Genomic DNA, 24,931 nt, shown 5'->3' on the forward strand with positions numbered 1-24,931 from the left:
ATTTAGCCCATTTTTTGGATGTTGGCTTCAACTCCGATAAATTTGACCATTCCTGGGGGAAAATAAAAAAAACCAAACCCAAACAAAACACCTTCCCCATCATTCTGACTGAAAAAAACCTGACAAAACTTTGGTGTTACAATGTGTGATACACACTAATAATACACATAAATAAGCCACACAAGTAGTTACAGAGGTTGTTCAAGTCTCTCTGAGGTGGGAAGTTTTAGAGTTTTTTGAACATCTTGGACAAGCATTTTCTTCACCCTTTCACCACAGAAATTAAAGATAATTTGAATCTGGAAATTTTAAAAGATAGAAGTTACTTTTCTGTTGGTGCGAAGATGTAGCTGAAAGAGCAAAGATGTTGCTTTCCTGAGCTGTCATCAGTTATAAGGCTCAAAAATTTCTCATATATTGTGTCAATCCCTGCATGACCAAGACCAAATCTATCATGATGGAGACAGTTGCAGAGACACAGGAAGCTTCCCCCCTCCTTATTTTCTATGCTGTTGTGTCAGGAAAAAATTGAGCAATAGGTAAATGCTAGAGGTTTTATGGTTAACAGTTAGCTAAAAATATATCTGACAGAAAGGCTCTTTCCCCTTGAAAAATCCAAGACTGCACTATAGGGTTCTTCCATGTGGAGAACTTTGCTGGCATTTTTCCCTTAGACCATAATGCTGGAGAGAAATTTATGATTGGGTATCATTGGCCCCCTAAAACTACCTGAAGGCACTGAATTATGAGTAGGTTTTCTCTTCTTTTCTGAGCTTCTGCTCAGTGAGCCCAGCTACAGCATCCCCAGTGTGTGGGCAGTTGGTTTTCTCTTTGCCACTGGACCACAGAGAGCAAATGGGCCTTCAAGGTTGTTAATGCAAGCGGAGCTGAAAATAAAGCTGCGTGTTAATGTGATGTCACGGGTAATCACAGATCCAGACTGCTTTGTATGGCATGGAACAAGAATTACAAATTAATCTGCTGTTGTTGCAGCACAGGCAAAGCTATTGGGTGCATTGATTGATGCGTCTGATGATCAAAAACGAGCAAAATGCTCATCTAGAAACATCTGGTATCTTCCCTATAATTTGTGAGGAGGATTTGAAAGACCAAATAGATGACAGTCAAGTCTCCTCTTTTTTGGGAGACGCTTCAGTTAAAATTTCAGTCGCTGATTAGAAGGCAAGGTAGCAATATTGTTAAAATATTAATCTTCTAAGAAAGGAATGGAGGGTGAGAGAAAACTATTATTTCTATAAATTTTGCCACCTAGATTAGAAGAGGTTAAAGAAGGTTGAAAACTCTCAGAGGCAGCTTGCTAATTAAGCTACAAGAATAGGTGACTAAAAAAATTCACCACTGACAAACAAGGATCCTGAAGCGCTTGAGCATATTATGTTGCTAGATCCTACCAAGGTCGCCCATTTGCATGGTGTTATGAGAAACAAAACCAGATGAGTCATGTGAAAAGATTGTCGTGTCATCATACGTACAAAAGACACTTGTTTTGGATTATTATGCTCATTTCAATCACTTCTGAAATAAGATGAACAGTGTAGATTGATAATGAAAATGATTAGACAGAGAGAAGTGATTTTCCCCCAAAAAATTAATAGATTTTTTCAGTCTCATCATTTTACCCTCCCATGAATCCCAAGCAGCATTACATACAAAGCCACGAAAATAATGTAGTAACTTTTTTACTTTGTGCTATCTCTTATATAAGATACACATTTAATGAAAATTTGTCATTTACCAGTGAAAGGAAATGCTCAATTTACATAGATAAAGGCAGAACTCATTTGCACAGATGCCAATAATTTTTTTAAAGGAGTTAGGGCAATGTAAGTGCACAATACATCTGGAGATAGTAAGCCTCTCTTTTTTTTTTTTTTTGTCCTGAAGAGCCGTTGAGTTTTTTCCTTAAAGACTTCTAATCTTGACCGAGGTCTTGAGTGATTATTTTGAATGAACCACATTCTGCCTCCAGTTTCCTCATTCTCTAGAAAGAGGAAAGGCATAATTACTTTGTGCTCATAAATGTGTAGTGAAAAGTAATATATAAACAAATTGGAGTCTCATGTATGTTAAAATACCTTGAGGATGTGTAGTATTTCAAGGCCAATACACAGAGCAGAGGGACTGTCTGCATGTGGGAGACCCATCATCTCTCTGCTCTGGTGCCTGATGCTTTTAATGACACTGGCAACCAGGAGAGTCATGGAACAGACTGGCTGAGTTCCTTCCAAAGACCAAGAAATTAGCAATTATGTGGACATGTAGATTTCTCTTCGCTACCACCTACCAACATCTCAGGGCATCCGGGAGTTCTGGGGAATATCAATTCTCAGAAAGAGCAGTTTCAACAGGTGCCTTATGTACAGGTGACATATGGGCCCCTGTTTGTCTGGAGTTTACCCATCTGTTCAAAATAGTTTGTACCCATAACATCTGTACTAATTTCAAGTATGGAGTTATAGAAGTTTCAATCTATAATAATGGACATTTGTGAAACTTTTAGCTGAAAATAGAGCAAATTACTACCGGTTCAGTTTTGTATCCCAGGACCAGTTCTCAGACACATAAAACTCATGTATGCTTTTCTGCATGTGCAGGACAAATGAGCCTCTTCTAAGCTAGAATCAGGTCTGATGTAATCTTGCTCACATTGATTCAATGAAAGTAATGATTCATGGTCCTGGACAAATAACTTTTTTCCTTTTAACCTCATGAATCAGTAAGTCATTCTGACAGTACATGATTTATCAATTGCCAAGGTGAGTGAAGGGAGACACCAATGGCTGATGATAGGAAATTCTTTCACTGTATTCATTACCAGAGAAACTGAGTTTCCAGCTGTGGTACTTCCAGCTTGAGTAAGGTCCATCAAACACTGCAGTTCTGACTTCTCACATTTTCACATTTTCTTGTAGCCTCTCACAAAAGCTACTCATGTTACAGAACAGCTTCATAACTAAATGTTGCTGATGTAAAGAGATCTTTCTTGGTTACATGAGGAATAGACTGATGAAAAGAATTCAAAAGCCAAATGTCTCCACAGCTGGTAATATCCACCTTAATTCTCTGTTGAAGCCTGCAGAGATACTTGGATTTACGGGGGATAACAGTGCTGTAAGTATTGAGCCCCACAGGTGTTTTTGCTTTCCTTTTCTCTCTTTCATTAGGAAGGAAGAAGACTGTTAGAAAGGGATGGAGTGCTGAAAGCTATACAGATCTAATTGCTGTGGAGTCAGAGGATGCCCTGTGCCAGGGCCCTCTCTCTTGCTTATTTAGGAAAGGATTTAACATTCTTCTCCAATCATGCCTGAAAGGCATGTGAAGCCAGCCCTGAGTGTAATGCCCCTGAATTCCTTGTGAACCACAACTTGGCACCCATGTACAGCTCTCTGAAGGTTCATTATCCGTACACGAGTTCTTACAGAGCTGCAAATCTAGTTATAGCTGTATTAAATGCCAGATTGAATGTACAGGAAATAGCCCTGGGATTTTTGTTGACTCTAGAGATAATGGCAGGTGCCAGCATGTTTTATTAAGCTAATAACCAACAAATTAACAAGTTCAAAATTACATCTACCTGATGGATGTAAACAAGCATACTTAACTGGAGCCAGTGGAACAATACTGATTTCTGGGAGCTGAAAGCTTGGTTGATTATCAGGTAAGCCACTGGATTTCTCTGCCTGCTGTCACAGCTTTGAATGCAAGAGCACAGCCCATGTGTATAACATGACAAGGACCCTGTCACATCAGCAGTCCTAATGAGAAGTATTACCTAACGCTATTCCTATACTTTGGTAAGGGTGAGTATTCTAACTCGTGCTATCAGACAGGAATGAGGTGTCTCTTCTGCACATTTGCATGCCCATAGATTAAGATTAGTTAACTTCTGCACTATAGGGAGCACTTTGCAACCTGATAAAGCAGAGACAAGGGCATCTTTATGACAATCAGGAGTCAGGCAAGGAAGACACATAGCAGATGCTCAGATTTGGATATAGGACAAGTAAGAGCATATTCTAGGGGCCAGTTCATATTGTCAAAAAGTACATGCCCTGTTTTTGCCTCAGCACTACTCTGAGCAGAAAATGACCAGGCTGTATATTAGGTGTGAAGAGAGAAGTACCTGGGGGGTAATAAAAAGGTTTTTTTTCCCAGAAGTTAAAAGCCTTAGATGGGTTAGAAGAGTGAGGTAAAGAATAAATAGACCTTCACAAAGAGAGGCATTGGAAAATGAGAACATTTCCATAGCTTTTTGGAGATCCTTTTCAAATTAGTCTTTCAGAGAAAAAGTTGTTTTCTAAAACCCACCAAGTTTTGATGAAATACAAGAATTCCATCCTAGAATTGCATGAACATAAATATTACATAGCCATGTTGATGGATCACCTTATTCATGATGCCAGTGGTTTTCAACAAGCAATATAACATCCATAAAGTGATGGGGAGCCTGCCCAAACTGCACCGGCTGTTCCTGTACCATGTGGATTGCCTTCCTCCAAAGGCATGCTGCACAAGTGGAAACCTTTCAGGTGGTTTTGTGGCTAGATCAAATGCCTTGTGGTAGACCTTCCCAAGGGTAGCATGGTATTGATGTGTTACAGATCTAAGAAGAAAAAGAAAAGCTTTTTGTTTAGCTGACGATGAGTGAAGAATCATTCGGGAATACACATCCAGGAAGCAATGAATTTCACAGCCCAGTCATGACCAATTGCTGCCTCTGTGAATGGCAAGGTGGATGGTATCTAGGCAAGTTGTACTGGACACAGGAACAGCATGATAGATTTCCATAGAATAAAACAAACTTACTGTTAATGTTTGCATGGTACAGGGCAGTGTTTTAGGTAGGAAAAAAACCCCACCCAAAATAAAAATTAATGGTACATGTCAAAGTAGAGGGGTATTTGTCAAACACCTTGCAGAACTTTCTGAGAAAAGTGAAGGCTTATATTTTATTTAATAAACCTGCCTGTTGGCTGTGGCAAGTATACCAGGATTCTAAGAGGCAGCTCTTTCCAGCCATACTTCAAGCTTCACTGTTAAGAAATGCAAAGACAGGAAGTACTGGGGGCAGTGAACAGCTGTACAGTAATGCCACAGAAGCCCACAGGTCTCCTCATTTACTGGGGAGTATTTCAGTACATGAAGCATCTCTACATGAAAGTGGGTAAGGCAGAGGGGCAGCTGAATACCTTCACTATCTTTTAAAGCTACTAGCTTTCTGATGGATTCAGCTGCCTGGGTGGTTGGACACAGAGAGATCAAACTTACCCAAATCTGCTGGAGTCCTGTGTGAGTCCTAGGTGCTTCCAGCTTTGCCTGGCTCACTGTGCTCAGAGACAGCAGTGGGTACAATCATCAGCAAGGGGTGCAATCATCTTTTCATGACAAGCAACTATCAGCTTCCAATTAATTTAATGTGCATCCATCAGGATGGAGCTGGGTACTGACACTGTTACACAGAACCCTTAACTTCTGGATCTCTGAAAGCATCAGATGCTGGCCTTTACATTTGCTCAGTTCATAACTGAGTGAGCAAACTGATGGGGAAGTCCCAGCAGGTGAACCAAAACCAGAACACACAGCCTCTATTCCAATTTGTCAATCTAGAGAATTATTTGGTCTGAAAATGTGGGTTTTTTTAAATAATACTATCTATCTATATGTGTATATACATCTTACAAGTTGCATCTCTGTGTAGGTTATGTGTTACTATGGCAGATAAGGAGGACTGCACTGTGCATAGATACTCAGTTCTTATTTCTTCCTTGTACTCTCAGCTTCAGTGATGCAACCTATCTGGCTGTGCCTCTGTTTTAAGCTGGATAAATATCTACTGGGAATAATTCAGGTATAGCTGATTTTAAATTGAGGTAGGGGAATGGATTAGATGATTTCCTGAGCTTTCTTTTAGCCTCAATCTTATTAACATGTGTCAAAGTGTACTTAAATATTTATAGAAATATTAAAGAAATACAAAATATTAAAATACACTGAAACATAAGACTACAGCTTCAGATGGGGTAAATCAGTTCTTCAAAATTCAAGCCAAGTGCGTGTTTCTTATTAAGCTAATAAACAATTACAGTGATATAGTGAGATTTTCAAGAGATTACAGATCTATTGTTAATATCATACTAAAAATATTGTAAGGTAAATCTGGTAGCTGTACCTTTAATCTTGAGAAGTTAATTCACACTTTTTTAACTGAAAGCAAATTGTTTTGGGAAAGATCTGTCATCTATATGCATTCCTACCATGCCTAACAACGTAAACTTTGCTTCTTGGCCAAGGCCAGTAGGCAATTTCCCCCAAGAAATAGTACATAGACAGGGAACAAGCACAGAAAACAATGCTGCACACCCTTATGCTACATGGCTTTGAAGCACTGGTTTTACTGCAAACCTGGTAGCCAACAATGGCAGTGTTACACATACATTGATAGGAAGGTTGTTAAACACTATTTCCATCTTACAGAATAAATTTTTGCAACATGATGAATTAAAAAAAAAACCAACTAACATTTAATGACGCAAGAGAAGATCCTACATAAATAAGAATTTAAAATACTGTTCACATTTCATGCTAACTCCATAGCATATATAATTGTTGTGAGTACCAGTTTGGTGTGAATTTAAAAGGAAGTACAACTTCACAAAATAATTCAATAATAGACAAGCAAAATTAATACACTGAAGTATCCAACAGCAAATTGGCTAAAAGTTCACCAATAATCAGTACACAGAAAACATCTAGAAAATTAGTCTATATTTAACTCTAAATAACACTGAATACCTCCATATCAAATTTCACATGTTCACTACCTGAAGATGACAGGAGATAGACACATCAATTTGTGATGAAAAATATATCTATTATATGACATGGCAAGAAAATTTTCAAAGTGATGTTTGAAATCTTGCCATATCTGCAGCTTTAGTGACAGTTAAATTAATTACATCTAAGATAATCCTTCTTTACAGAGATTTTTTTTCTCCCCCTTCATTCCTCAAAGGGGTCAGGTCATCCACTCAATTGATGCTGTGCAGTCCTTTAAACCCTACAGCAAACATGGAAAGGAGAAGCGGGGGGTGTAGGCAAAAGACACACTGAGATAGATGACAGATCTGTATTTCTATCTCCAGCCATCTTGGAATACACAGTTTTCTGAAGTTTATTCTGTTACCTATATGGCTCTATTCCTCTCTCTCTCTCTCTGACCAGATTCTCCACATAGGATTTAGTCCCTTATGGGTTAGAGAGAAGATCATAACTACTCTTACAATTCAAAGTCACAGTCTATCTCTGGGGCTCCTCTGGTCAGTGAGAATGTATGCATGTGACATTTGGAAACATTACTGATGTTCTCTCTGCTGCCTTACACTTTGCTTACTCTTGATGAAGAGTAAGCAGACAAGTAACCCTCCCTATTGTTGCAGAGCTACATGGCCTAGAGGTAGGTTAGAGGCATAAGAAGAGTTCTTGCTCCCTTTCCTTTCTTTTTGTAAGAAAGTAACAGTTTTGGGATTCCCAGTATGATGAGGATGTAGATGAACTTGAGTGAATCCAGCAGGAGTCACCAAGATGGTCAGAGGGTTGGAGTGTAAGAAGAGGCTGAAGGAACCAGGCTTGTTTAGGCCACAGAAGAAAAGATTTAGGGGACCTAACAGCAGCCTTAATGTACTGAAGAGGAAATTACTGATACAGCCCAAGTGTATGGCTGGAGAATATGAAACAATGCTCATAAATTGGGATAGGACAGGTTCCAATAGGACATCAAGGAAAAATCCCCAATGAAGCACTGGAACAGGAGATTGCCTGAAGAAGTTGTGGAATCTCTCTATTCTTGGAGTTTTTCAAGACCCAGCTGGACGAAGGTCCAGAGATACCTGGTCAGTAATCAATGTTGACTCTGCTTTGAGAGGATATTGGAGAAAATAACTCCCTAAGGTATTTCTAATCTGTGATTCTAATGTGGTCCAAAATCAACAGCTGTAGAGGCCTCAAAGATGGTGCTGAAAGATGCCTCTAAACAGAAAGCCCTTAGGTCCCATATCCTACATACCACAGTGCAAGAGTAGCCAGACTCACCATCCAGTCAGTGCCTGTTACTGCATGAACAGTGTCTAAGGTAGGCTCATTATCTGCTACAGCAAAGCCAGCTCTTCATAGTCAACATTCTCACAGCAACACATCTACATTTCATTTTAATCTTGGCTACTGATCTACTGAGTTTATTTTCCAGAGATTTGTTATTTCTAATGATACATATCTGCACTTCAACCATTTGTAGCTGTCTTTGAAAACAACTCTGTTTTCATTCAGGTGTCTGAGTAGAGCAATCTACCCACACTTTGTCTGTCAGCAGAAGACAGAAAACACGCTTGCCTGGCACCAGCTGGTGGCCTGACAGGGAAGTTTGCCAAGCTGATACGGAATTAGTAGGTGCTAAGGTGTATCCGGACTGTTTGTGACTTGGTCAAAGAATTATAGTGGGCAGTTTAACAGTTTAACAAGTGTTTGCAGTATATTACAAGTGATAAGACAGATTGATTAGATGAAAACAAGCACTCTCCAAATTCTCTTACGCACCCAGTAATACGCCCATCAGTCTTCAGATTTGTACTATATGGAAATCTTCCGAATCCGATTCCCTGAGGATGAAAAAAAATAGACTTGCCAGTTGTTGAAGGACAAAATTTCACTTGCAAGATGATTTTCTAAATAATATCAGAAACCCTGCCATACTTTCAGACCCATGTAACTTTGGTGACAATTAAATTGATGGACTAAGCTAGGTTTTTACGTGACAACCATAACGATATTGCATTACATTTATAAACTATGTTCCACTTCAGGCTCTCTAAACCAATTTGCAAGCAATTACTTTAAAATACTGCTATGTGTATTGCTACCCATGTATTATAGATGGGAAAGAAATCACAGAAAGTGTCAAAATGCCTAGAGGTGTACAGCAAGTCTTGATCTAACTAGAAGTTGCATCCAAATTCCCTGAGTGCTAGTTCTCTCTTTTCATCAAAAGACTACATGTCTTTTCATGTCTCTGCCTTTTTTTTTTACAGATATTTTGTTTCTCTAAGGCTTATGACTCTACAACCATCTTTCTACTTAAATAATTTCTCCCTTAAATAATTTCTTAGGCATGAATGCTATACAGAAGACAGTAACTGTGTGCTATTTTACAAGTCTATAACACTTAAAATTATTTGCCAAATTTCACTTTCAATAAAGTTAATGCAAGTTTGAACGTAGCATCAAATGAGACAGGCCCAATATTAAAAACTACAGGAAGCATTACATGGAGGATAGGCAGTGGGATATTTTGCTACTAGTGTAGAGGAGAATTAAACTTTTTATAAGGACATGTAGTGATAGGACAAGGGGGAATAGCTTTAAGCTGAAAGAGTGTAGGCTTAGATTAGATATTAGGAAGAAATTCTTTACTGTGAGGGTTGTGAGGCACTGGAACAGGTTGCCCAGAGAAGTTGTGGATGCCCCATCCCTGGAAGTGTTCAAGGCCCAGTTAGATGTGGCTGTGAGCAACCTGGTGTAGTAGAAGGTGTCCCTGTCCATGGCAGGGGGGTGGGAACTGGATGATCTTTAAGGTCGCTTCCAACCTAAACCTTTCTGAGATTCAGTGATAAGGATCATGTGTCCAGGTGAGTGAATAGACCATGTGTATCCTTTAGCCAATGCCCTTAAGATAAGAACCAGAAAGCAAATGAAATTAATTATACAAATGCTCTGGCAGCTGCCTTTGGCAGTTAAAACATTTATTTTTAATGAAATGCTTCCCAGATCCTACAGACAAGCCCAAACTAGCCCCTAGAACTCAGATACGTACACAACTGCAAATCACAACCAGACTTGTTATCCCATCTTCCTAATGAGCTAATCCAAAAATCCCAACTCTGATGCCTGAAACCTTGGGGAAGCAGGGGTTCACACCCAGATACAGGCAGAGTAATTCAAACTCAGTAGTACCACACAGCTGTAAGAAAAACTTTGCACTAGTGTACCTTCATTAGAGTATCATTGTTTGAAAAAAAACTACTGCCAAAGGTCTGTCTTAGCCCAAAGGGTGTTCTTTCACAAGCCATTAATAACATTCAGGAGAAAACTGTAAAAAAGAGGTCGAAGGTGACCTTTGTCTTCAGACAGATCCCTAATAACCAATAGCTGTGGGATTTCTGAGATGAAGGTTGCATTCAAGCATTCAAACAGCTGAAAAGATATAATCAGGGCCAATGAACAACATGTTGTTTGTATGGAGCATATTGGTACAAGTAAGTGAATTCGGAGTCACCTTCCCCTCCCCCCAGCTCATCCTGGGCAAACAGAATTTCATTTTGGTTTGAGTAAGAAAGTAGAAGTTTTCAGATTTGTTGCAGAAGTAGTAGAACTTGTTGGTGTTAAAGATATGACTGTCTCTGCGTACAAATCAAAATGCAGCTCTCAGAGGAGCTCCTAGGCATGCAGTGTGAGAAGGGCAAGAAATGTGTCAGTGTGAATGTGGGCTCAGTTCAGACTCTGCTCAAGGACGTAGGAGGAAACAGAAACTTAACCTACACTAAAATTTTCCAAAGGGCTAATTTACCCAAATCAAACCATTACAGTCATAAACAAGTCTCACCTAGAGGTGATGTGCTGGGCTGAGTCAGTGAAAAACCTTCATGGAGAGCTGGAGGCAGAGCTGGGTGATGGGCATAGTGAAGTATCAGCAAGGAGCCTGCTCTGCCACAAGGTGAGCGTGGGGCTTCTGGCAAGGGATCTCATTGCTACTTGTGTAAACATCCTGCTCTGTTTGGCTAGGACAGTATTTTCCTTTCTTAGTACAGCTGTAAAGAGCTAATGCTTGTAGGATACTATACAGTGCTCAGAAGAATGACTATTGCACTTCCTAATATGTTTTATAAAGGAAACAATGACATCCATAAAGTAGATGACTGTCTTCAAGCTAGTTTTTTTTTTCTCCAGAGTTATGGCTAGCATCTTCTTAAAGCACAGTTACATACCTCTGTTTCTTTGGCTGATAGAGCATCAGACAAACAACTCTCAATGTAATTCCTCTTAAGCATCAAGTCTTCTGAGCTAAAAGGTCAACTTTTTCTTCCACAAACAGCAGTCAAAATAATATGCCTATACCTGCAGCAAGATTTTGGCTTATGATTTCTATGCCACCCTTCCGGAAGTCTACACATATATAAAAGATCCACCTTCTTTCCTAAGCCTAACTTACCATTGAAAATAGCTTATAGATAAGTCCTTTAAATAGGGCAATATTAATCCCTTAAAAAGGGTGAAAAGTATTGATACTGTGCTTTTGATTTAAGCTCCGTGGGGGAATTTGTTAGGATAGTAAGGGTGACTGGTTTTAGTAGTGATGGAAAACACGGATTTTTTTTTTCCCCTGCGTGAAGGAAGAAACACTTGGCCAGATCCCCAGGGGTTACAGGAGAGAGAATTGAACAGCAGAATGTTTCAGAAGGAGACATTCCGTGGGTACCACTGAAATGATTCAAACTGTAATTAACTATCCCTGCTGTCTCAAAATACAGGTGCATGTGCATTTGGGAATGAGATGAGTATCAAATTGAAAACTGAGTCACTCAACAAGCTTGTTTTACCCTTCCAATTATGCAAGCCAGTTTGTGACTCAGCAGCTATTCAAGTCTGTTCTCCACTGACAAGACAAATCAGTTCAGCAGCTGAGTCAGTCACCTTTTCACAGCGATAAATTCAGTAGGCAGCCATGGTATGGAAAAGATTGTAAAGCCTTTATTCTGAGTGCAGTTACCTATGTGAGAGAGAGTAAATACATTTCATAGGAGAATTACACAAATAATTAATTAAATGGGGGAGACAAAAACTGTCCTGGGATTACACTGACCAATGTTCATGGCCCTTTAACTAAAAGAGAGATTTTTTTTCTGGTACTGTTTTCTGTTGTTACTGTTGTGTGTTCATCCCTTACTAATAAAAATCATCTGGTAACTTGCTGTAATTGTAATGTAGTTGAGAATTAATTACCTTAATTGTCTTTGACTTTTCTTTCTAGTCTTGCAAATAATTTCCTACATGTTTGAGTGTGACAAGGGTGGAGATATCGTTGTCAGATATCAGGCAGTTACAGACTCATGCACACATTGGCATGGGAATCCTTGCCCCAGCCTGTTCCTTGAATGCTGACTTTTTGCTGGCACCAACAATAAGCTTTCCTTACCCTTCAGGCTTGTTCCTTTTGAGGTGCCAAGTATGAAGAGCTGCTGCCAATAGTCTTAGCACTAAAAATACCTAACCTAAGTCCAAGTTCTTAAGTCTATTGACAGAACTTCAAGACTGCATTTGGAACTGAAAGTGAAGAAGTCACCTGATAGACTGCACTTCTCTCTCTCTGACTGTAAGAAATATATCCCACTAGTCCTGTTCAAAACCAGGTGTCTTTATGCCGATGTCCAGAGGTGAACATCACAAATAGCCATGATAGTTGGTATTATAACCATCCCACCATGAGGCTGTGAATGAGGCCCCATTGGGTGAACTGCAGTACAAACACTGTAGGAGAACACCTTAGCCAAGAGGAACTCGTTAGGTTACACGAGGCTGAAAAAGATAGGGAAAAGGGAGCAGACAGTTATGGTTTGCAAATGTTTTTGCTCCATATTGAAGGCTTTTCCAAAATGTCAAAAATGTGTTTCAACACACAGCTGCACGTGAATACCAAATCATCTGTTCTTCACAACAGCTATTCTGAGAGATGCATCAGCCGTCATCTACGCGATCTACACACATCCTGTTGGGGCTCTACATTACGGCCCCAGTGCCAACAGTTTTCACAATGACTGGTGCATTTCTTAAAGCCTCTTTCCCAGTTGAATATGTGAATATTTCAGCTTTAATTTTCTAAAACCAAGTACCCTCTTACTTACAAACAACAGCAAAAAAATCACCCACTTAAAACTTACTTAAAAATTTCCAGGGTCAGTTGACTTTTTTGTCCAGTAGTTTTTTGGGTTTTGGTTGGTTTCAAAGTTTCTCGGTCTGCATAATTCTGAGGAGGTGGGGAGAAATACAAAAATCTTAAAGAGATAACATCTTTCTGATGTACTCCTTGCATAAGTTTGCTTTCCAAAACCAACAATTCTCTTTCAAGATATCAAATCACATTCCAAAATGCATAGATGGGATGGTTATCACCATGCATTACTAATATTGTCCATTCCTGACTATAAATACCTTGCTTCCAGTGGTTTATTCCTTGCCAAGTCTCAGCACTCTGGGTTTACTTTATTATTTTGAGGATCTGATCAATTAAGCAATTTTCAGCTTAATAAGACATCGCCAACAATGAAAACAGTCATCAAGAAGTCATTTATCTTGAGTTACCACAAGTTGTGATTTGAATATATTAATTTTTCTATGGTGCTTGGTGCTGTGAAAAATTACATTCTATCTGCCTTAAAAGTAATAAACAGCAATATTTAGATAAAGCTGAAAGTAATTGTATCATCTTATTAGTGAGAGCTTTACTTTTACAGTAAATGCAAGAGGCTCATGTACATTTCTTATTTCAAATGAGGAAGTTCCCAACCCAGGCAGAGAAACAAGTGGTAAATATAGAAGCCTCATAGCAGTCTTCCAGTACTGAAAGGGGGCTTATAAAATGGCTGGAGAGGAACTTTTTAGCAGGGCATGTAGTGATAGGACAAGGATGAATGGCCTTAAGCTGAAGGAGGATTGACTTACTTTTGATCTTAAAAAGTCTTTACTATAGCAGTGGTGAGGCACTGGAACAGGTTTCCCAGAGAAGCTGTGGATGCTCCACCCCTGGAAGTGTTCCAGGCCATGTTGGATGGGGCTCTAAGCAACCTGGTCTAGTGGAACGTGTCCACCCCACAGCAGGGGGTTTGTAACTGGTCCAGTGGAAAGTGTTCCTGCCCACAGAAGCAGGGTTGGAATGAGATGATCTTTAAGGTCCCTTCCAACCCAAACCATTCTGTGATTCTATGATTTTGTAATTCTATGGTTAACTGGTATGCCTTTTCCTAGAGATGCATGGAAGGAACAATTATATTCTTCCATCTGTAATTACACTAATATCCTAAATATCCACTGCTACCCCCCCTCTCCTTTGCTGTTTGCTCCACGAGCAATCCACAGTCTGAAATTTCATAACATGAGTTAGTACAACACACACCAAATAGGTGAGTTGATGATTCACTGATATCAGTGGCTCCATGCTTCTGCTATTATTTTTTACTTCTATGAACTGACTTGCTGTGCGCTAACAGATGGGTTGACCTTGTGCAGAATACAGATGATAGATTTTTTTGTCTAGATGGGGGTGATGACACCAATGTCCTGTATGCTTACTGGAGAGAAGGAGGTGAAATGATGAATACTTGTGCATGTGTGTGTAGTGGGGAAGCTGGAGGGAGAAAAGCCTGGTTACAGAACATTTTTAAGTACTATTCTGTAGAAATCAGTACTTTTAAAACACAATACTCACGTGGAAAATAAAAAAAAGAAACAGCTGCCTTAAGCAGCTTCCAGAGTCAGAGCTAAAAAAAGGAAAGTTGCTTCCTCTGTCCTTTCTCTTCCTGGCACATGGAAAGAACACAGTAATATGATACACAGAGCTACTCAATGGCCAAATCAACTTCTTCTAATTTAAGTTTGTGTACATTTCTGATATCTTCTCTAGGGCCTATTTAAAGAGGTATCTTTCATAATTGCTACTTTTGTATACTTTATTGAACACAATTAATAGCTGTATTAGCTATGGGAATTTATCTGAGGTGAATGAAGGAAAGACACCCAAAGAAAATGGGCAGAATACAGCTGTATCTTGGATAGTCCTGTAATCCTCCCCAGTTTTGTTGTGTTTACTATTATTACTTCATTTTATTTCAAAATGCATTACAAGAATAAACCTTTTCCATTACAAAAATGTGTATGGACAAAAGCAATTTTAATTCACCTGGAAGATTATTATTGCCTCTATTTTTAGCCTCAACAGGTAACTAATCACATTAATGGAGGGGCTTTTATTTTCAAAGTGATGTCTTTGGAATAAAGAACTTCCCTCTAAACAGCAAGTGAAAGCAGCCTTTCCCAGACCTCCACTGCGCTCTTGGTAGAGGTGCTCCATCTTCTCCCTCCACATCACATTCCTCAGATCACCACATTATTTCAGAGTCTTATCTGTAAGCGCTGAGCTAGTGACCCCTACCGTGTCTCTACTTTTAGGATGCTCCTGCACTTTGCTAGGAAATTCTCAATGGCATCTAAATTCAGCTAATTAAATTGTGCTGCGCGCCTAAGGCACACAGCTGTTTTTCAGACCTATACAGAAGGAGTAGCACATCACAGTAATATTTGCAAGCAACCAATGGAGTGTGAAGCTACAAGGCAGAATCTTTGTGATCCCTAAGGCAAAGCACTGTTAGCACAGGTCACAGGTCTATTCAGTTTGGTAGAGAAGGGTCTAACAAAGCGTCAATTAACCTGATCAGGACCATTACATTTTCCTTCTGCCATCATGCAACAATAGTGTATTATAGAATACATTATTTTAGAAATTGTTGAGGGATTTTTAATAAAATTCAGTGCATAACCCTGGTGGCATATGGTGGAACAAAACCAAAACACAAATATCCTACAAATGTTGAAACTGACATTAAAAAGAGTTGATTTTCAATCCAACATGTTATTTCCCACAAGATGAAAATTACTCAATAAAACCTGTCACAAGGTTCAATACACCCTAATGTATCAAAGCCTGAGCATTGTCATCAATCCTAAATGATGTTTGTCCTGAACCTCAGGACAAGACAATTTTTCAGCAATGAATTTCTCCAGTTGCAGTCTGATTTAAGATAATGTGATTAACTACATTGATACAGAGCAGCATGAAGTGTATGCCTTCAGTGGCATGATACACTGTATTGTTTCTTTCCCTATTTTTTATTCCATTTTCTTCCAATCTGATAGCTTTGGCAAAGAATCAGCTGTGTAATCCTAAAAGAAGCTTTCAGATGTTTGAGTATTTATGCACTATAAAATCAAAGCAATAATGAAAGACAATTTCTAGTAGTGGACATAAGTTTAAAACTTTACAATCTTGCAAAGACTATGTTTCCTCTGTCTCAGAAGCAGCCAATTATGATTGTCACGTTCCCTTGTTTGTGGGGTATTTATGTCTTCACAGTTCTACCCAAAGAGTCAGTAGAGAATTAAAAAATTCGGTTATATCTTGCAGTAGGCAGCCACTGTCATTGTCTTTTTTGGTCTCGCGGCCCTCTCTACCCTCTTTCTCTACATTTTGGAGGAGCAATCAGGTACTCCAGGTTCATGGAAGAATTTCTGCAAGTCCAACGCTGACATCCAGTGGCCTCCGCAGTTCATTACATCCTCCCAGTGTCTTCCACCATTTGAAACTTGGCTTGAAGAGATTCGGCGTTTCTCTCCAAACAGATAATTTCAGCACTAAAATCAACACAGTTATGTGATTTCCATAAGTAAGCATCGGTTGTTGTATATTCTGATAATTACATTTAATGGTATTCAGTACAAAAACCTTGAAATATCCCAAAATGTTAAATTATTCAGGAATCCTAATCACACCAGCATATTACCACAGAGCAATAATTCTCACTATATATCTACGTATGTGCACACCTGCATACTTACACACTTTCTTTCTCCTTTTTCCCACCCATTTAGTATTCCTAAACCTGAAGTGAAAGTGCCCCAAGTGCGGGCATCCATTTTCCATGGACATAACATGAAAAACAAGGCCCAACAACAGATTTTATTTTTCTGTAGAAGAAAAAATGAAGAGAAAGGGAATATAATTGGATGTTATTCTTCAAAGCTAGCAGATTAAATTTGTATTTTCTGAATGAAAGTTAAAGTTAGGTAGTGATTTGTAAATAGTTGTTACTTCCCTGTTGGCTGGTAATTTTGCTACCTATTTTTTCTTCCTTGTGTTGATAAGCTTGTCTGGTACTCTCAGAGGGTTTTTTATCAAAGCCAATATAGAATGAAATTTTGGTGTATATTTTCCCAGAGCACTGGATGCCTGAATGCAGTGTTTTAATCTGGCCCACTAAAAAACTTGCTGAAAACTTCAAGTTTACACTTCCCTTTCAGATTTGGTGGGGGTTTTTTTGTTTATTTGTTGTTGTTGGCTTTGGGGCTTTGTTTGTTTGCTTATTTTAACCAGAATTCTAATATTTGTTTGGTTTAATGAACCTATTACTATCAGAAACTTCTGCAACAGCTGTAAGGGATGGATAAGCTTCTGGGAATCTTTTCTGTTCCGAAGACTGATTATTTTAATCAACACATCTCCTGGATTAGAGTTTCCAAGAGGATAACTTCAAAACAGCTCTAAGAGCAGCCCTATGTGTCACTGTGTTGGCACTATTAAAAGTTACCATTCTTCACGCCATCCCAATCTTTATAAAGATGGCATTTTAAAAAAAAATGAAAGTTTTCCCGTGTTGAGAATATGTCTTTCTTTGTCTTTCTGTATACCAGCATAAATAGAAACTCCTAAAGAGTTTTGTTTGTTTGTGTTTCCTCTCTTGGTCTCTCTGAAAGCAACCACAGAATGCAATTCCTGTATCCAGCTGTGTAATCTGCTTTCTGCTAAATAAGCCTTGACAGCAATGACTCAATAGATCCTTCTAAAAGTAATAATAATAAAAAATTACAGTCCTCATTTAGTTCTTTGCATTAAAGGGTAAGGACACTTCAGAAGATTGGTTTTGCATTGCTTTCTGTGGCCTTGGTTTTATAGGAAGCTTGCTTTTAAACAAGGGGCTTAGAATCATCTGGGTTTTCACAGAACATTTCTATGGGTTTCTTTTGAATACAGGGCATTTATAAGGACAGGAAGAAATAGCTCAGTGTTCTATTAGAAAATTTCTTGCAATGTGTCTTTCCTATTTTAAAACAAGTAATTAAAAACACTACTATCATAGGAAAGCACAAATCATTACATGCATTTTAAATTTAACATTATGTAAGCTCTTGAGTAGAGCTGGAAAAGAGAGACTACTTATTTGGTGCGTGATAAAATTTATTTCAAGCGCAACTTTCACCGAAGAAGATAGCCAGTGCAATTTATAATTCCTGTGGGGTTTATATCTGCTTGTGAGTTTAACATTCACATAAAATACTACCTGCCTGGGAGTTTAACATTCGCGTAAAATACCACCTGCACTGTCAAAAAATCCTTTCCAAAATTAATATTCAGTTTTGGCTCAGCTTCACAGCCTGCCTAGGGAAGAGTGACTCAGAGCTCTCCACCTTCCAAAGGAACAGAGATGGGACATACAGTACTTTGCCTCAGCTGCACGTAGCAGAAATAACCTTGCTAAGTTTCTTGTCTTGGAAGGACCCACAAATGCTGTGCACCTCTTCAGATTTTCTCTATGTCGACTTCTTGTGCCACTTCTCAACCACAGAAAGTGCTGTGTTGCCCTCTAACCAAGCAAAGGGATAATGAAAAGGAGTGTTGGGTTGCTCGTGCTGGCAGTTTTTCTCGTAGCCTTTTCCTTCTCCAGAGCCAGACTTCCCACGTCCCTTGTTTAGAAAGAGATGCAGTTTATACAGAGGCAGCGTCAGGAGCTGTGATAAGCTGTGCCCTGAAGCGTGAGCCTCGGGGCTTCGCTTTTCTGTTTTCTGACATCCCCAGGCAAACATGGATTTTCTGATGTCGTTCCCCATGATCCATTATTTGGGCGTTTTGTGGCCAGATTCGATAGTGCACGCCCCTTGATTCTCAGGTGAATTGAGCAATATCAAAGCCGTATCTCTGCTTTACAAATTAACTGGAGGCTCAAGGCTTTAGGCTGACGCTCAGCTAAGCACCTGGCTTAACTCGAGGTGCAGCCTTGCACCCGCGTCAAGAATACGAGATCCGGAGCTAGTCCTTAATCCTCAAGTACGTGCCTTACAATAACGATGTGTTGCAGATGCCGGCCTGGGGTTGTAATTACTGGATTAGCCGACTGAAGTGATTGAAGCGACAGTAAATTATTTTATTACAACATCAATATTTAACCACGCCAGGGCCCGCCCCGCAGCCCTCCAGCTCCCAGGGCGGGGCGGAGAGGAACTACAGCTCCCGGGAGGCCTTTTCCGGCGCGCTCCCATCGGGCCCTGCGGCAGGAAAAGCCGAGGGAGCGCTGCTGCGCCCGCCGGAACAGATCCCTCTGCCGGGGTGCGTCACCTCCGCTCGCCATCCCGCTCGCCATCCCGCTCGACGTCCCTCGCTCCGCCGCACCATGACGGACCGCTACACTATCCACAGCCAGCTCGAGCACCTGCAGTCCAAGTACATCGGCACGGGGCACGCCGACACCACCAAGTGGGAGTGGCTGGTGAACCAGCACCGGGACTCGTACTGCTCCTACATGGGCCACTTCGACCTGCTCAACTACTTCGCCATCGCCGAGAACGAGAGCAAGGCGCGCGTCCGCTTCAACCTGATGGAGAAGATGCTGCAGCCCTGCGGGCCGCCCGCCGACAAGCCCGACGAGTCCTAGGCCTCCTCCTCCATCCTGTCCCGCCGCCGCCCTCGCCTGTGGTTCCCGCGAAGCACTGACGGGAGAGAAGTCTTGTAAAATGCTTGCTTCTGGACAGCGCCGGCTCCTCTGACTGTACAGTCCTTCGGATTTTTTCAAACGGACAAAAATAAAGCCTGCTGGGCATTTCTAATGTTCTGTTTGGTAATCTGCTAGTAAGAGCTTTTTGTTCCAAAAGGGATGCTGTTGCTCGGTGTTAAGCGTTTCAATACAGCCATCCGAAGTGCAAGACTCGGATACTTCATAGATAGCATTTTCCCGGCCAGGTCGATTGATGCTTGCTTACAGAACTCTGTTGTTTTGATGAGTGAGAGAAGAAGCTTGTTGAGACTCAGAGGGTTTGATTTGTTGTTAGCATTGTGTGGGGTGGCTTGTGGTATAGCATAAGGCAGTTGTTCTAGTGCTTTAAAACTTCAAAATAGCTTTTCTCTAAACCCTTTTTTCTTGGCTTGTCTTCCTCTGTCCTGTACTTCGAAGTTCTTAAAACCTTGATCCTCTCTAAACCAACTTAGCTACCTTTTTTTATATTAATGCATTCTAGTCATATACCGTTTGAATTTTTTCTATGTTACACGAAACTAGGGTATTAATATGGTGTTCAGCACTGTTAATATGGAATAAGAACATGAGGGTTATTTGCTAGTAGTTTGAAGTAGAATGCCTCGAGGTGACACAGTCTTAGATCAGATTGCATACTGAATTGATGTTGATTCTGATTTGTTACTTAAAATAGGCTTTCTATTCAATTGCGGTAAAAATAAATGTTGAGTTGTAATGAATGGAAAGACCTCCGAGTAAAACTTAGAGATATGTTGCTTAGAGAAATAAAGTGCTCTCATTTCTGACATGAAGCATAGTAACTGTGGGTGGGGTGATTTTGCTTTGGATTTTTTTTGTTTATTTGTATTAACATTAGAGAGGAAAATGCAGTGTTTTGTGATTCTATTAAGACAAGTTTATCAATGATTTTTTTTGTAAATCTGTAATCTCAAGTCAGTACATCCCTCTTCTGAGGAATTCAAAGGTGGCATTTTTCAAACTTGGTTGCACATAGTAAGATGAGGGCATGGGTGAAGTCCTAAAGAAATTTTACTTGCAAGTTCTGTGGGGAGCTGCTTCAGTTTCCAATAAGTGAGGGGGATTTGTAGAAAACTGGTTTTCGGTTTGCCTACAAGCTGGTGCAGGTAATTTGAGGAGCATCTCTTCCTCACATACTAAAGAACGCAGCTAAAAGTTTTTTCCTTAAGTTGAGTTCAAGCACTTACTTGTATGCAATGCAGTCTTGCAAAAATCAGACAAAAATTATATCTAAATCAAGCAAGTTTCCTGTTATGGTTCCCCTTAAAAGTCTGTTCTCCTACCAAATTTTAGAAACTTGCCTTTTCCTATAGGAATAGGCAGTATGCTTAGTGAGAAAGGGTGGCACGGGAGAGTTCCATGGCGAAAGCTGCTCGTTCCTGTTTCTCTTGTCTTACGTACACTGTGGCTTCTCTTTCCAGAGAGAAAACAAGAACAGAAGCATCAATGACTTCATTGAACCCCATGACTGGTTCCATAAGTTGTCTCCTCTGCTGGCAGGCAGTTGCTGTGTGCAACAGGCGGTGGCAAAGGAGCTTGAGCCTTAGTGCTGGGCCTTGGGAAGCGGAAAAGCCGGAGTGAGGATAACAGGTGCTTTTATAATGGTTTGAAAGCTGCAATGTTTTATGAAGACAAGTCCTGAATCGCTTACATGCAAGGAAAACCAGAAACCATGCAATTTAATTGCTCCTGCATAAATTAGAACATTTCAAGGAGGATTTCTCTGAGTGTAAACTAACAATTAGCTCTATCCGTGGATATTCTCAGTACATTTTAAAATGTGAGCAACAAATATATGACACATAAGTAAAGATTAATCCTGTTTACAGGCCAGCTCTTCACTATAAAGGCCAAACAGCCTTCAGGGACAAGTCCAGAGTTATGTGATGAATGAACTTGCTGGTTCTGGGTATACTTGCTTGAATCCCAGTTAGGTACACACCTCTGTTTTTAGTGTGGTTGAACTGAGGTTTTAGAGTATCTATACTAATGATGATGAAACATTACAAACACTTTCTTAAGAAATAGAGAAAAACAAAGAAAAGTTATAATTCCTAAAATTCAAGATAAACTTGAAGAGAACTGGGAGGTTGTTCCTAGGCTGTGGTATTTTTCCTAGATCCCAAAGCAGTTTTAAAACCAATGAAGGCAGTGAACTCTTTTACATTTTAGTGTTGAAAAGGGTAAAGCCTTTTATGAACAGTGTTAATTACTTGCCCTATTGGAATGTATCTGGTTTTTACCTCTATCCTGACTGAAGGATGAAGGGTACTGTGTTTTATAAATTGGCTTGATATTTGCATTATGTTCTTTTTTACGTCCAAGGAGTATGGCTTCAAGTGGGCTTCCTGCTGTGATATCTGGCTCATTTTCCTGAGTTTCTATACCATTCTTTTGGTAATGTGGCTGTCTCCTACAACAGGCAGCATAAATGAGGTTTGCTAATTATTTTATAAATTGAGAAATCTTGACAGTTTACTCAATTCCTATATTTGAGTTACTTTTCATTAGAAGTGATTTTTTTTTTTTTTTTTTGCTACACCAGAGGGCAGCAAGTGATACTGCTATCCAACTGAAGGCACAGATAACTAACAGAATTGCATGCTATCTTGCAAAGTTCCTATGAAAAAATAGGTGGATACTTAAAAATTTAGTAAAACTTTCCAATAGGCAGAAATAGGTAGCTTTGTTCAACGGGATAGTTCTAAGGTTCAAAACATGTTGTACCTTTTATTCACCATGTGTGAATAGAGCAGTATAGGAGCACAAAGCACTATAGTTTTGAATACCTTCATCTTTTTTTATTTTCTGATCTTATCAGAATGATAGCAGTACATTAGTTAACATCTGTGCAGTGAAGCAATTGCATTAGTGAGCTGTTTTCTGCAAACTTCCCTGCAGGCTGGAAAAGTGGTTTACACCCGCTCCAGAGTTTTGGGACTTTGTTAGTGAGCTGCAAACAGGCCTTGATATAAGTGTTGTTTGAAGAGCTATATTCTGCTTTTCATTGCTTGTTGAAATGTTTTCCTCCTAAGACAGGGTTCTGAATCAGCTATTTGCATACAAATCTTCGAGCACTGCAAAGTTAACTGCAGCTGTCCTGGGATGACCCTGGGAAGCTGGAGTGAGCAAGGGCTTTGGCAGGCAGCTCCCCAGCGCTCCACTCTGTGATTTTTTTCCCAGTATTTTGACTACTTGTTTAATGATGAGGCTCTAAGGAAAAGAGACGAACCATATGCTCATCAAGCAAGGCACAGGAAGCATCCAGGCCTGTGGGATCTCAGCAGCAGCATAAGATGACTGTCTTGGTAGAAAGTCAAGGCTGGAGGGGGCAGTGCAGGGCCACAGGCTGGCCCTGTGAGGCTTTGCTCACCTGCAGGTGAGGATTTACCAGCCTGCTGAGCAGGGCACTGAACATTCAGTCTGTTAGTCATCCAGACCTGGATCTTATGCAGCTTTTGCTCTCTTATCTGGAGATTCCCACTGAATCACAGAGAGGGTTCAAGCACTCAGCGTCTCTCTGGGTCAGGCCTTCAGGTTACTTCTCATCTCTGTGGATGAAGGCTTGTACCCTGCCAGGTGCTTTGCAACCAAGGACTGTATTAAGGCATTACTTGTTGGACATGATGTATGTTTTCTAGGAAATGAGGCGGTAAGGGACAGCAGGGTGAAGGGATGACAGTGCTTAATAATTCCTAGAGAAAGAGATTTTTATCCTCCCTGCTGCCCTTATGGCAGTTAGCTGGAAGCCTTTTTGTGAAGGCTTATCTTCCTGCCCCCTCTTCTCCCTCCCCTTCTCAAAGGACATTCCCAGGAAAGCTATCATCATGAACCAGGAACAGAGCATTTTTCTTGGCAAACCTAAGCAGAGAACTTCAGGCCGCTTGTCTACACAAAGAAAATAAGGGAGGATGTGAATGCAAAGTAAAATGCCTGTTCCTGGCCATCGCTCTATGGGGGTGCTCTTTTCCTGCAATAAGATAACTTTATCTGAAGATAAGGACTTGCAGTAAATTAACCATGAGGACATACCAGTTACTCTGTAGCTAGTGCTTATTGCACATCCTTGCTTTAGTGTCAAGTATATGGAGTCTTCGCCTCTTTCCTTGGAGGCACTTTCTGTCATACTGAGGCACTGCAAGGAAAAAACAGGGCAGAAAAAACCCGTCAGACAGCTGCCCTAAAGTAGGTAACTACAGTGTGCTTCAAGTTCAAGCCCTGATTGCCCTGGCTGTAACTCCCAGGTATTTGGTGTTAGCTCTTTAGGGAACCAACTGCGGTAATTCAGGGTAAGTCTCTCTTGCTGAAGGGTAAGAGTGCCTTGGCAGGCTGGGGAGCAAAGAGTTGCAGAGAATTTACCAGAGCACTGTGGCCAGGTCCCAAAACATAGGGGATGGCAGCCAAGAAAGCAGGGCAATTCTTGCTTACAGTCATCTCCTCTTTCTCCCCAGTGGGCAGGTGAGAAGATGATTCAAGAGACATGGACTTACACACCGACAAAATAATACTTCCCTTCTTGAATGTCACAGCTTCATCTGGTTGTTTCTTGGGGCATTTGGTGGGTCATACTGTCAAATGAAAAGGGGGGAATTTCCTCAACCCTTACTGGGGGGGGTTTACTTGACCCTTAGTGTTTTATTTGTCTGTCAGTGCCCCAGGAAAGCCGAGACCCTTGTGCCCAACCAGTCTGTTAGCATTGTTATGGGGACTCTTCACTGAACAGTCCTGCTGGATTGGAGGGTGATTTGACTGCCTTTTTTAGGGAACTATGCCAGCAGCGTAAAGGAGACCCCTCAGCAGGTCTTCCCACTTTATTAGAGTGTATTACCCACTGCTGGCAACTGTTAGTGCCTGGGAAGGACCACCACTAACAGTTTACGGAATAACACTTTATTAATATAAAATTGTTACAGGTTTGAAGGTTGCCAGTGATGATATCTGACTGCAAAAACTTATTTAAAGCAATACACAGACAAGTTCTAATCCCAGTAAAAGTATTAAGCGTGCGTACAGTTCTTACCCAATAGGCAACCCTGTGGGAGGAGAAGACAGGTTCGGCCCATCAACTGATCCCAGCAGTTACAATGGAGTCTTCCCTAGCTTTTCCCCTGCTCTTGACTTAATTTTATACTATTTCTTTAGGTGGAGCTTGAGTGACTTTAGTCATAAATACCTTTGTTGCTGATTGGTGTAAAATTTTCTCACTTTGCTTTTAA

General features: G+C 40.3%; 1 protein-coding gene and 1 long non-coding RNA gene across 2 annotated transcripts; one reads left to right on the top strand and one right to left on the bottom strand.

The window, feature by feature from the left end:
- Positions 1–4,510: 4,510 nt before the first annotated feature.
- LOC113942891 lies at positions 4,511–9,523 on the bottom strand. Its single transcript, XR_003526095.1, has 3 exons — positions 9,484–9,523; positions 8,611–8,672; positions 4,511–4,624 (listed from the first exon to the last, which is right to left on the bottom strand). It is a non-coding gene; the product is annotated as an uncharacterized LOC113942891 (long non-coding RNA).
- A 9,730-nt stretch (positions 9,524–19,253) lies between these two features.
- On the top strand, positions 19,254–20,497 carry SF3B5 (splicing factor 3b subunit 5). Its single transcript, XM_027634013.1, has one exon. The coding sequence runs from the start codon at positions 19,338–19,340 to the stop codon at positions 19,596–19,598; it is 261 nt and encodes an 86-aa protein (XP_027489814.1). The 5' UTR covers positions 19,254–19,337; the 3' UTR covers positions 19,599–20,497.
- Positions 20,498–24,931: the final 4,434 nt, after the last annotated feature.

The sequence above is a fragment of the Corapipo altera genome, unplaced genomic scaffold (genome assembly GCF_003945725.1).
Source record: "Corapipo altera isolate COAL_440 unplaced genomic scaffold, ASM394572v1 2b, whole genome shotgun sequence".
Classification (NCBI taxonomy): Eukaryota; Metazoa; Chordata; class Aves; order Passeriformes; family Pipridae; genus Corapipo; species Corapipo altera.